The sequence below is a fragment of the Lissotriton helveticus genome, chromosome 11, assembly GCF_964261635.1.
Source record: "Lissotriton helveticus chromosome 11, aLisHel1.1, whole genome shotgun sequence".
Taxonomy (NCBI): domain Eukaryota; kingdom Metazoa; phylum Chordata; class Amphibia; order Caudata; family Salamandridae; genus Lissotriton; species Lissotriton helveticus.
The window spans coordinates 191,419,877-191,432,857 of NC_136072.1; the positions used below are offsets into that span (position 1 = coordinate 191,419,877).

General features: G+C 42.9%; 1 protein-coding gene across 2 annotated transcripts in view; it reads left to right on the top strand.

Annotated features, from left to right (window-relative positions):
- The window catches only part of LOC144792068 (uncharacterized), a 211,900-nt gene that overhangs the window by 134,407 nt on the left and 64,512 nt on the right, over positions 1-12,981 (top strand). For both annotated transcript variants that reach the window (XM_078666915.1, XM_078666916.1), the window contains exons 10-11: positions 2,980-3,197; positions 3,288-3,538. In XM_078666915.1, coding sequence (XP_078523041.1) covers positions 2,980-3,197; positions 3,288-3,538 — 469 coding nt within the window. The remainder of the gene's footprint in view (positions 1-2,979; positions 3,198-3,287; positions 3,539-12,981) is intronic.

Below are 12,981 nucleotides of genomic sequence, written 5' to 3' on the forward strand. Positions count from 1 at the left end.
GCATCTGGGCCTGAGGGGCATCTAAGGGGCCCCCCTGAACATCCCTGCACTGTGTGTGTGCCTGCCGCATGGTGCAGGGATGTTCACAAACTCCAATTTCTCAATGGGAGCTTGTGCTGCGGGCGGTTTCTGCCCGCCACACAAGTGCCCATTGAGAAGTGGAAGTTTCCAACCACACTATGGGCCTCATTACGATGTAGTTCGGAAAGCATTCCAACCGAACCGGTCTCCAAATGGTTTCTGACCGAATCGGATACGTGGGGTCCGACCGACCAACCGATAATTATGTTTCCGAACACCGTTCGGTCAGACTCCCATTGACTTCTATGGGAGCCTGTGTTCCGACCGGCAATACAGGCTCCCGTTGAAAACGGGTGGTTGAGGAAAACCTTGCACCCTGTGGCGGGCCCCCAGTGATGCCTACTGCACTGTGCATGGTTGTAAATAGGGGACCCATGGGTACCCCTTCGGGCTCCAAACGGTGTCCTCCGGGTGAAGGGGGAACTGCTACGGGCCCCCAAAGTCAGTTTCCGACAGCCGATCCATGTTGGGCAAACCTAGTCGGAAAGGCTGTCCGAATCCGGCCTCGTAATCCCTCGTTTGGAAATGCGGTCCATAGAGCCGTGCAAGTTGGCTCTGACTAACTCACTTCCTACGAATGCCGGTCGGAGCAGAGTCGGAAAGACCAAAAGGTTACCTACTATCGTAGTTGGTTGATCGAAAATGTTTCCAAGCCAGTCAGAAACGTGGGTTCCAACACAGATTCGGACAAACCGAATGCCGTTCGGAGCCTTTCCCACCAACATCTCAAAAGGGCCCCTATGTACGGTTGGATCGTAATTCTGTGTGCGGAACCGCCGACCTATGTTCAGGCGGTTCCTCCTCTGAAATGGTGTCAGTCGGAGGCAACTCCAACCAACATCGTAATGACCCCCTATATTCCTCATATATTTACAACTCCGTATTTTGTCCAAATATCTGCATGTCACCACAGGTTAGCAGCAAAAATGTGCACTGTTGTGATGCCAAGAAAAATGTGTTCTGCAACAAAAGGCAAAAAGCTAGGAGTGACCCTGCAAAAAAGACCAGGTCTAACACCCACCATAAGTAATTGTAAGAGCAATTATAAAAATGCAATGACTTATTCAGTACTAATTCTCAATATAAAATGATTATCGAAGTATACTCATGAAATGAAAAAAATAGAGATAGTTTATTTCTGTGAGTGATCGGATCAGAACCAAGCTCTGTAGCATGTCTTATTTCAATTGGAGAAAGGAGTTATGTAACGTTTTTCAATCCTCCTTGACCACTTGTTTGTCATTGTGGTACAATCAGTTGCAAAAAGAAATGTATTTAATAAGGTGTTCATGACAGCAAAGACTGGTGCACTAAAAGGTTGATTGGTTGCAAAAGCTGTTCTCTCTGAAAAGGAAAGGGTTTTCCTAGCGGAGTTTCTGCCTTTGCTGATTTGTGTACTTTGCACCTACTCAAGCATAAAGGAGAAAGCTGTAGATGTTCTTTGTCAAATAAATGCTTGACAGGAGAAGGGTGCTAATACACAGTAGGACATTTCATATCCATGGGTCAGTTATCCTTCTGATATCAGTGTCTAAATCCTCCACCTGCATTTTACTGGTGGTTGAACAGGTAGAAGAAATGTGAGTTTTATCAGTTGATATTCAGAACTCCAGTTCTGCCTAAAGGCTTCTCGCGATAAGAGTCTTGAGAGAATAGGGAACAGAATAACATTCCACTATAGTGACAACTGTATGGATGCACTGACACTTTTTCTTCTAGGATACTCCTATATTATCTACAGCAAAAACAGCAATTTACTGTTGCCATAAGGGACTGACTGGAAGAGAGGCTATAAACCCTTTATTAAATATCTCATTATTCAGCTACTTAATTTGTGGGAAAGGGTCGTAAGATATGTCACATAAGTACAGTACCTACAACACATTGAATTTATGAATATCTAGATATCTTCTACCATACAAGGCAGAAATTTTGGTTTTACAAATTTAGTGGAAGGTTAGTATATAGCATACCAAGCACTGAATGCTAGATTGATCCAGTTATATGGTTGTTAGAAGCATTAGATGTTCTTTATCTGTGTACATGCTTGGTTGTCACACACAGTAGTATACAGGTACTGATTGGTTTAAAAGATGAGCATAACTTTGTTCTGGAACCCTTCAGAATACCCCAGAAAATATACCTACATTACATTCCCCTGATTTCTTCAATATTGTTTCAGTTCATTACTCCATCTCAAAGAACATTATGCAGTAGACTCTGGCCCACTGCAGTAATCAAGATACGCTGAGGTCCTTTGTTATCTTCAACATTATGGAGAAGGGGGTGTCAGTCGATCTAATCTAAGTCATAGCCTGTGTCTTTATTTCCACTGGCATTACTATAACCACTCGAACCTTGGAAAGTTGTTTTGGTTAGGAACATACGGACCCCAGTGTAGATTCTGCTTGAAAGCATTGAGTAGTATTTGGAGAGGGACAGATGCAAGTCTTTAGTTTTTCTTTCTCTATTTTTGCCTCACATGTGGACATGGCTTTCCTGAAGTTACATATATCCCAGGCCCTCTCTATTCAGGGCTACTCTTCTGTTTACTATTTCATAATCTATTGTTAAGTATGTTGCAAAACGTAAGTGGCTGTCTAGTTGCCTAAGATGCACATAATAAAGAGTTTTGGAATTGTGACGTTAAACAATGGCTGAGAATAACACCATTAGGTCTTAAATGAAGGATCTGAAAATAATTATTAAGTGGTTAGGATGAAAAATATATGTTTGCTTGCTCGTTCTTTCAAAAGAATGGGAGACTTTACATATTTCTTGTGATTAAACTATGCTTCTGCCTAGAAACAGTAGGAATACTTACAAATCTGGAATATGTGCTACATATCATTTGACAAGAAATGCAGCCAAAAAAATTGTCAACATTTCTTTTTGCAGGTTGATGTTGGACGGTGAAGGGATTTACCAGTGTACAGAAACAGGCTTGATATTTGAAGTGTCCAAAAAAGTTCACATAAAGTATTCAGTGTTGTCGTGGAGCAAGTTTGAAAGATATGTTAAGAAACCATGGACAGTGGGTGGCCCAATCTTTGATGTCAAATGCGACCCATCCATTCTAAAATCTATTCAGTTCCCCCACTCCATTTGCCTGGGTGGTAAGTAGCAGCAGGTTTACTTTTACCAATTAATGTTATCATTGTTTACAGAAGTTAGGAAACCTAATACCTTTGTCAATATTTTTGCAGATCAAGAACAAGACATAACATTTAAAGTTTTACACATTCATGGTTCTGTGTCTGAAATCGAGCCTTCGTTAGATCATTCAGCTACCCATGTTAAATGGCGTGTGAGTTCACTTTCACCAGTGGGACCCCTCATACAGACGTCAGAATCAGTGCACCACCACGGAGTTGTCATTCTCTACAAAGTTATAGATACCCACCCATCTTTATCATTTCGTGTGTACCTTGCTATTAATAATGACTCTTTTATTAAGGTAAGAATATTTTTGTGATGTTACAGATGTTTAATTATGATTAGGGCTCTTGGTTTTATTGTATTTTTTATTTTTTTGCCATTTTTGTATGTATTTATCCATATTTATTTTTTGCTAATTTTATCAGTATTTATCCATACTTATTTTGGGTTTTGTGGAAAAAGTAAGCGGAAAATAGTATATTTCAAAACTTATTTAACCGATAAATATGCACTCATGCTTGAATGCCTGCCAGGTTTCAGAGCTGTGAACACCCCCAGAAGATAAATCAGTACACTTATATGAAATTATGCAAAAAGTCCACCTCTTATCTCTTTTTTTACACTGTGTTGGCCATCTGAATTCCTTCAGTTGATGATGTTGCTTTATGGAGAATACTCTTGCTTATGATCTTTACTGGTATTGTTACATTTTGTTGTTTAGTGTATTTTTGTGTTGTACCTTCGTTTTTTCTAGTTTTTTCGCTTGTATGTGCCCTGGTTCATCTACGAAAGGGATTTGTTCCACACTATTGAGTTCTACATAGTGTCCTGCCTAAATATAAACTCCACACATTTGACTGGCTCAATATAGTGATGGTACATATATAGACGTGGAGTTAAGGATACTAAATCCATATTCACCTATATATAGTGACTTTTTTTTTTATATATATTTTTATTATTTCAACACAAGAGAAGAAATATACATATCGGGCGCCAGTAAACGAAACACAGCACAGCTGTGGATGGGCGAGTGAAGTACAGAAACATCATACAGTCACGAGCGATAGAAAAACCGATACCAGCTAAAGGCTGGGGCAAAGCAGTGAAATGTCAATGACCGCAAGCATCCCCTCACACCAACCACCCACCAGAAATACAGGATTTACGATGTACACATGCGACACCCAGATATGATAAAATGGAGGAGAATACGCCACAGCTCTTGCGATAGAAGGGAAAAGGGAATAGAAAGGCCATAGCAAATAACAAAGGTAAAATAAAAAAAAAAAACACAGCCCCCCACCCTACACCCCTGCCGATGGCTATGACCTAACCCCACTAGCAGTGTGCCTGTCGCCCCCTAAACTACACCCCAAGGAAGGGAAAAAGGTGGAGGAGGAGAATGTTACAATACGATACGAGCTCCCGGACTCTCAACCCCCCGCCAAAAGCAGACACCCCCTAGCGTCAGAGCAGCAAGGCATAGCAAATCAAGAAATAGCCTGTAGGGGAGCCGCAAACAGAGCGGAAAGGGAACATCCCGTCCGACCCCAACTCAACAGAGATAGCAGACCCCGTCCAGATACATTAGGAAAACAGTAACCAGACTAATCAGACACACAGCCGGCCCCGCTCCCACAGCTACAACCCAGCGAAAAACAAAAGGAAACATTACATCGAAGCCCAATCAAGTTCAGCCCAAACCCTCACGGTCCATCACGAAAAGCCCTTCCAGCACAAACAGGTCGCCATGATTCTCCACGATGAGTACACCCATTCGGACCGCCATCACAACAAGAATGTCAAAAAACAGGAAAGTGTCAAAGTTAATGCGAGGGGTGGGAAAGCAGGATAAACGTACACAGAGATCAAGAGTCAACGCAAGTCCACTGCCCACCAGCGAGAAAGCATCCAAGCGGTGTCGATCGATCACAGAAAGAGGTGAAGGTCGAATTTGGCAGTTGCAGGAGAAGGCACACTTTCTCAGGAGGGTAGTCACATCCAACACTGGCGGTATCGATATAGGGCTAAACACAGATCCAGTCCTTTCGGCTTCGATCGCCGCCATCTTAGGGTTGCTGGGAGGTTCCAAGTCCATAGTCTGCGCGGGGTCCTCAGCGCCAAGCGAGACGGCGTCTGCGGGTGGAGTAGCTCGGCTTTCTAGCGATAAAGGGTCGGAGTCCGGTCTCAGACCAATAAGGTCTGCAGTTACGATCATCCCCTGGATGGTGGCAGCGAACCGTTCGTGGAGCTGCAAAATGGCGGCCATTACTGTGCGTAGCGACGGTGTAGTTTCAGACCGCTCCATCTCCCCTCAATGAGCGACCGGGCGGGTATCCGAACCCCAGAGGTCGACTTCTCCGGGGCACAGGGCAGAATCAACGTTAAGACCGCTGTGAAACACGTCTAAAACACGATAGGTACACCATCGCCGCCCACGAGGAACCGAGCCCAGAGAACCACCGGGAGCTCAACGGGGTCTCCGGGGAGCGGATCCTCGAACAAATAGTCGATACCAACGGGCCACCGCAGTTGCAGGGTAGAGCACCAACCAATAGGGGAGTAGAAAAAAAGCCACTTCGGGAGACCGGATCCACCCACTTCTCACAGCCGATGTTGTTCGACTCCAACCCGGCCAAGTTGAAACTCGAGGCCCCGGCGTCAAGTCTGGGGCAGGCCAAGAATGGCACACGGCATATCTTCACCGTCCGGGCCGCCAGAAATTTCGGGGTTGCACCTTTCGAATCAGGCGCAGTTCACCAGCACGGGAGGCTGGCGGGAAGTCAGAATTATGTGCAGGATTAATGAGCCTCTGGCGGAGGTCGACGGAGCCGGGAGCTTATGCGGCCATCTTGGTTACGAGCGTAGCTCCTCCTATATAGTTACTTTTGAAACATTGTGCTATTACATCTGCAAGCTCTGATTATATATATTTATGTACAAGGTTTGCAAATGTGCAGGTAAAACAGTAAATCAATACTTATCTGTGTATACCTACTTTCACAATATTGTGTTAGTCGATATTATGGAGGCAATATTTTGGCAGGACAATATTTTATCACTCAAAATTGTGACATGCCACAGTCTGGGAGTTTTACATTTGACAAATAAAAACATGGTGTGAATAAAGGAATGACATTTTATGTGCAATGCTACTAAGCAATACAAGTTAACTGTTTGTTTCAGTGTGAATCAGTGCTCCAGAAAAACCTTACTTTGCTGCCCCAACTGTAGTTAGCCTAATGATTTTTCAGCTCTTCACGGTTCTGCAGAACTGAAAACTAGTACTTGCTGATATGAACAGTGCTTTTGTTACAAAGTGCTAATTTGATTGTGATGTTTTTAATGCCCCCGTTGCCACTCAGTAAAATCTACTGTTGGGTGCAGTTCACTGACGCTAGTTGGAAACTGCTTTACACTATATGAAACTACAAAACTAGACCAAAATATTACAAGCACATATTTGATTGAGGTTATTTCTTGATTTAGGTAATAATCATACTTTTGCAGACGCCCCACATCATCAACCTGTATTAGGAAGAAAAATATTGCACACTCTGCATTTTATTTAATGACACTCTTGTGAACAAACTGGTGCCCTGTGGAGCATGATAAAAAACTCCTGAACCCATGGTCTTTTGGCTTTTTTGTCTGGAGGTAGTATATTTCTGTGTCAAGTATTGTGTGTTTAAGGAAAAGAAACATAGGACCTGTTTCTTTAGAGTGTTTTTCTGATTCTTTCATTCAGCCGATTTGAATTAAACTTTTATTGTTTGCTTTACATAAATACATTCATGTGCCACTCTACTTCCAGGCATTCTTTATTATCTTACTTGTATGGTTCAAACTTGGTTTGAAGAGATTTCAATTTTATTCTATCACTTTACTTCTAGATGGATCTTAAATTTATTATAAGACTTTGCTTCTAGATATTTATTCTTAGGCTTTGCTTCTAGATGGGTCTTAACTTTATTCAAAGGTTGTACTTCAAGAAGGCTGCAAAACCCAACAGATCCACCATCTACCTTACTTTCTACCTCATACTCTGCCTGTGAACTTTCTTTCTAAGGCTTTTGAGGTCACTCATTTTGAGTAGATAAATGTAATCTGAATTCATCATATGGCTGTGTGGGCGGCCCCAGTTGTTCATTAAGGTTGTTACAGGGATTCTGCGTCGTCACATAACTATGCTTGGGACCTTAGAACCTTAGTTGGCAGGGACTGAGTCATCCTACCACCTTAGTGACCATGAGCCCGGGACCGACTAGCTATAGTGTCTCACTTGCCCTCCTGCTCACTCACAGAGGAGCAAGTGATTAGACACCAAAGAACACAACACTTCGAATCCTCTCAGGAATCGCAGTGATAGTACACACCCTTTCGCTCTCACACTCGTACTTGTCCACAATAAGATCTGACAGAGACACGAGAAAAGTGTAAAATATTTTTTTTAACTATCTTGCTCTAGAATGTAGTATACGTGCCTCAATAAGTAAGAAGATACCTAACACAAATTTGGTCAGCAGAGTAAGTAATCCATAAATAATAAAAGTAGCTGTCATGTTAATAGACAGGGTAGACTAACCCCGCTCCCCTTCTACAAAAGCAAAGTGATTATATATTAAAAGATCTCTGGGTGATTGCAGTGGACCCTGTACCTTAGCATGCACAGATGAAAGTTCTACATCTCAGGTGTAGTTGCGATCTCCTCTTTGAAAAATTTAAACCCTGTAGTGTGTATTTGCATGTCTGTGCATACCTATAAGACAAAGAGTGCGTGTTCCCAAACAACAGCTGCATTTGTGTGTTTTGTCTAGATGCTAGAGCCTGACCAAAACAGAATAACAAGGGGCATTGTTGCTTGACCTTGTATACAGTGTTCAGACTAAATCCCAGGAAAGAACAGAATGCAAAAACAACAGCAGGTTCTGTGTGAAAGTACAGCTTGGCGCACATCAAAATACATTTGTATTGTAGCGTGCACAAAGCAGAGTGCAGCCTGCAGTGTGCTAAGGCTAACATAGGGAAAACAACAATGGACCAGCACAGGACATATGACAAGGCACGTACACAAAACAGTCTTGCAGTGCAGTTGTAAAACGTCACCCTGCAATAAATGGTCTTAAACACGGCTCTGTTAGTAGGGCAGGGGTAGCACCTAAACAACAAAATGTAATTTTAACAACAAAATGTAATTTTACCCATGGTTTAACATACCATACCAGGAAGGTTCCTTTTGACCTCTACATTCCCTTTGTAACTCCTGTCTTGCCCCATTTGCTGATATATCCAACAAGAATAGCTCTGAGTTTGCACAGCTCCCTTTGTCTGTGAAAGCAGTACTCGTATGGACTGAAACTGGTTTTGACAGTCTACTATTACTATTAGATAACTTACTCCTTGTATTCTTCACAAGAATCAGAACTAGACTGACGTCTAAGCAGCAATAGATAATCTACCTCCTACCTGCAAGAGGCGTGCCTCTCTTGTTTTGAGGCAAAGTGGAACTCAGTGTTCAATGTTTCCATTTTAAAGACACCTGTGGTGTCTTCTCCTTCTCCAGCATTGGGTTTCTCTCTCTGTGTTCACTTACATTGTTGTTACCTGTAATGCCCAGGCCTCTGTAAAAAACTATGAGCCTCATTCTGAGGCAAATTCCAATTCATGCACAACAGCATTTTGCACACAAATCTGGATTCTGAGTTATGTGTTAACACCCCTGCAATTTTTCCCAAAACATTTAGCCATGTTTTAGGACCTGGGTTCATTTTCATCTCCAGATGAGATATCGCCTGAGATGGGGACAATTTGGGCCCTACAGTGCCTAAAGATGTCATTAGTCTGTGAAGTATTCCATGGTTCCACGCCATTTAGAAAGAGAGCCATTTGAAAATAGTGTTTTGGTCTTACTGGGACATCCACAAATAAATTCTTGTGATTCCTCTCTTATGTTAAACTAGCCTATGTGCATGTATGTAATCCTTTTTGAAAATAGCCTGAGAAAAGAGAAAGAAACTGAGGAAGAAGATGTAATCTGCGAATTGAAGTGACTTCTGCAAAAACCTTCTTTGGGATGCGTGCAATCTAAGACAATCCACAGGAAACATTGGCTGTTTCGTTTAGCCCAAAATAGTTTATTACCATCAGAAATGTCTGTACCTGCTGTCATTCGCAGATGTAGCTTTGACTTCACTTTTTAAAAAAAAAATGTTTTATTGTGATGGTTGGTCAAGAAAACAAATGCTGCAGTCACATCTGCGTACCCGCAGGTATAAGACGAGGAGCAATAATCAAATTAGATTGTAGTACACAGCCATTCAGTCCACAACCCTGAGGTCAGACGGCATAACAATATAGCAAAATAATAGTGAAAGGAAATAAAGACCTGCATTGGACACAGAAAGGATAGCTTTGACTTCACTTTTATTCTTTACTCTAACTGCATGCGTCTGATTCTAGACAGGCTTAAAGAAAGCATAATTAGTGACCCTGCCAAAAGTTCTCTCCTTCGTTATTAGCCCCAGAGACAAACAAGTCTTTAACAGGGGATAGAGCCATTAACAACTGGTATAGCCCGTGGCAGAAACGCTATAAAGCTATAAGAAAATTCCACACAAAGTAGAATGCCCCAAATTAAACAGGGCGAAACAGAATGACTAACATTGGAATACTGGAGCAGAAGGTCTATACCAGTCATTAATGGTCCTCTCCCACTTCTTATACCAGCCATTAATTGCCCTCTTCTTCAGTGCAGCTTCTAATATTTTAGTGAACTGAATAGGATTATTGCCCACACTGGCAGGCAATGACAGCTGTTAATTACCCTCTTCGCATTTATGTTTCCAAGCCACAGGCAAGGGCTGTTTGGGAGAGAAATATAAGTATTAGATGTTTGTGCCCTGCATTTATGCAAGTATGTCTATTAGCACCCTCCTCCCTATCCATAATAAAAAACATAAGGAGCACTGCAGAAGCTGCTGAGTACCTGAAAGATAGGAGGAAAATCATTTCTATCCTCCTGCGGATCTCCCTCAGCCCCTTCAGATGCAGCTAGCAGGTCACAGATGGCTTTCTGGGCTCCTCCCTTTGATTTTGGTGGGAGAAAAGCCCAATCTGCCTATAAAAAGTAAAAAATGTGTGTTTACGTTTTTGTACCTGTTTTTTGGCGGACTATTCTCCCACCTCACAAAAGGCAAGGGGGGTATTCTGGGCAACCGTCTGTGGACTGGTGGCTTATGTAGAAGGAGCGCCATAGGAGAAAAAATCCTTTTTCCATCCTCTCATTCAGGTTAAAGACATGTCCTGCTCCTGCAGTGCTACCAGGCATTTCAGAACACTGGAGGGACTTTTGAAACTGGCAGTACAGAAAGAGTTCTGATTGGCTGGGCAGTTTCCAATGTTAAATCCAGGGTTACTGTTATTGTTAACGTCCTGTTTTTTGAAGGGCTTATATGATCGGAAAATTCAATTTTCAGTTTTTGTATTGGGCATTTAAATACATTTACAGAGTTACTATTGTGTATGATAAACATGGCACAAGGATATATATCTTATTCCAATGTAAGAGAAAAACAACAAAAACAAAGGTAAGCCCAAATGTAGCAAATGCTGTCAAAAAAAGAGAGATGCACAAATTGATTGTCTAGTAAATGCATGTCAATTTTTAAATCGCAATAACAATAATAATGACGCGGTGCATATAGTGTGACAGTGCAGTGAAAAATTTGTGAAACAAAGGTGCAATACAATTGTTAAAAAGACATTAAACAAAGGACAACGAGTTGCATTAAGATACAAATCATATGGTAATTATTCAAAATGTGAGAGACAGTTTCAAGTATATATAATTGCTATTCAAACATTTAATGCAGTCCATATTAAAGTCAATAAAAGACGTTTCAGGACAATTGCCAAACGACACATGGGGAAGAGCAACCTAAAAGAAAAGAACAAAAAAAGAAAATACTAGTCACTGATAGTGTGCAGGAAAGGATCATGACTTGATGAAGCATCTACGGACACCAACAAAAGTGGGCTTGCCTAGGAAGTTCTGCTAATGAACAATTTACATGCCTACATTTGGACTCACCATCGGATGCTAATGCATCAAAATTATTGGAAATAACTGCAGCCTTGGGACTTGAAGCTTTTATAGATAGCCCTACTCATGTCAAAGGACATACGTTGGATGTACTTTTTTCTACGGCGCCGATAGCAGTTTCTCCGCCGCTTCCAGTCCTTTGGTCTGATCATTTTTTATTAAAATTTGTTATGTCTTATGAGACGAGGTCCAGACAAAGATCACAGAAGGAGGGGTCTCGCCAATCTAGAGCCTTCCACTTAGTGACAGCGGATATGTTATCCGATGCTCTTTGTCAATATCCTTGTAAACTGACGGGGTCTTTAGAAACGGATCTAACCCTGGTTCAGGAATGGCTGCGATTGAGATTTATGGAGCTAGCTCCTGTGAAGCCCACGAGAATTGTTCCTCGCCACGACTCTGCTCCTTGGTTTACGGCTACACTACACTCCATGCGTCAAGACTGTAAAAAGGCGGAACGTCTTTGGCGCCGTAAATATGATCTACTGGAGAAATCTAAATATCGTGTGGCCATTAAAGGCTACCATAAAAAGATTGCGGAAGCCAAAATGGAATACCTTGAGCGGAGGATCGATCGTGCGGACAATACTAGCAGGGAACTCTTTAGAATTGTTAAGGAGTTTTCAGATCCTGCTGCAGGAGCTTCTCCTCAATCTCACACCGAAGGGTGGATTCGACAGCTTGCGGACTTTTTTGTCACTAAGATTCAAACCATTCAGGACTCCTTTCCCCCTGGGGATGTATCTGGGGTAGCTGATGCTCTTGTCCAGAATGGACTGGTACCAGCCTCAGAGGCCGAAAGTCAACCCACACTATCGGTCTTTCCGCAAATGACCTGCACAACCTCCCTGGAGCTACTGACACGGCTGCAATCGGGCTCACCGCTGGATGTGTGTCCAGCGCGTTGTCTAGGCAGGGTGGCTCCGGCACTTAACAACTTGCTGAACCCCCTGCTTAATCTATCTTTGAGCTCCGGAGCGGTGCCGCGGGAGTGGAAACATGCACTCATTCTGCCGCTTATCAAAAAGCCTCAGTTAGATCCGCTGCAATGGACTAACTATAGACCGATTTCCCTCCTCCCTGCTCTGGCGAAGGTAGTTGAGAAGCATGTACAACTCACTCTTACCACCTTTATTGAGAAGAATAATATTCTGCATGATTCTCAATCTGGTTTCCGTGCGAATTACAGCACGGAGACGGCCCTCGTGGAGGTAACCGACGCCATCAGGGAGACGCTCGATCGGGGGGGGAAGGCTATGTTAGTCCTGTTGGACTTGTCGGCGGCCTTTGACACCGTCCCTCATGCGGGTCTCCTTTTAAGACTCAGGGAGATCGGCTTGCGGGGGACGGTGTTGGACTGGTTTAGGTCTTTCCTATCGGGCCGCCGGCAGGTGATCTGGGCTCCTCCGTTCTCCGCGGAAATGCAAGCGCTAGAGGTTGGGGTTCCTCAAGGATCCATTCTGAGCCCCACCATATTTAATATCTATATGGCTCCTCTGGCGCTTGTAGCGGAGACTTATGGGGCCCGGGTCATCTCATATGCTGATGACACCCAGCTTTTGTTCACTTGCAGCAAAGGTGAGGCTTTTGATGGCGACAGGATAAAGCGCTGTTTGAGTGCAGTATTCGCGTGGTTT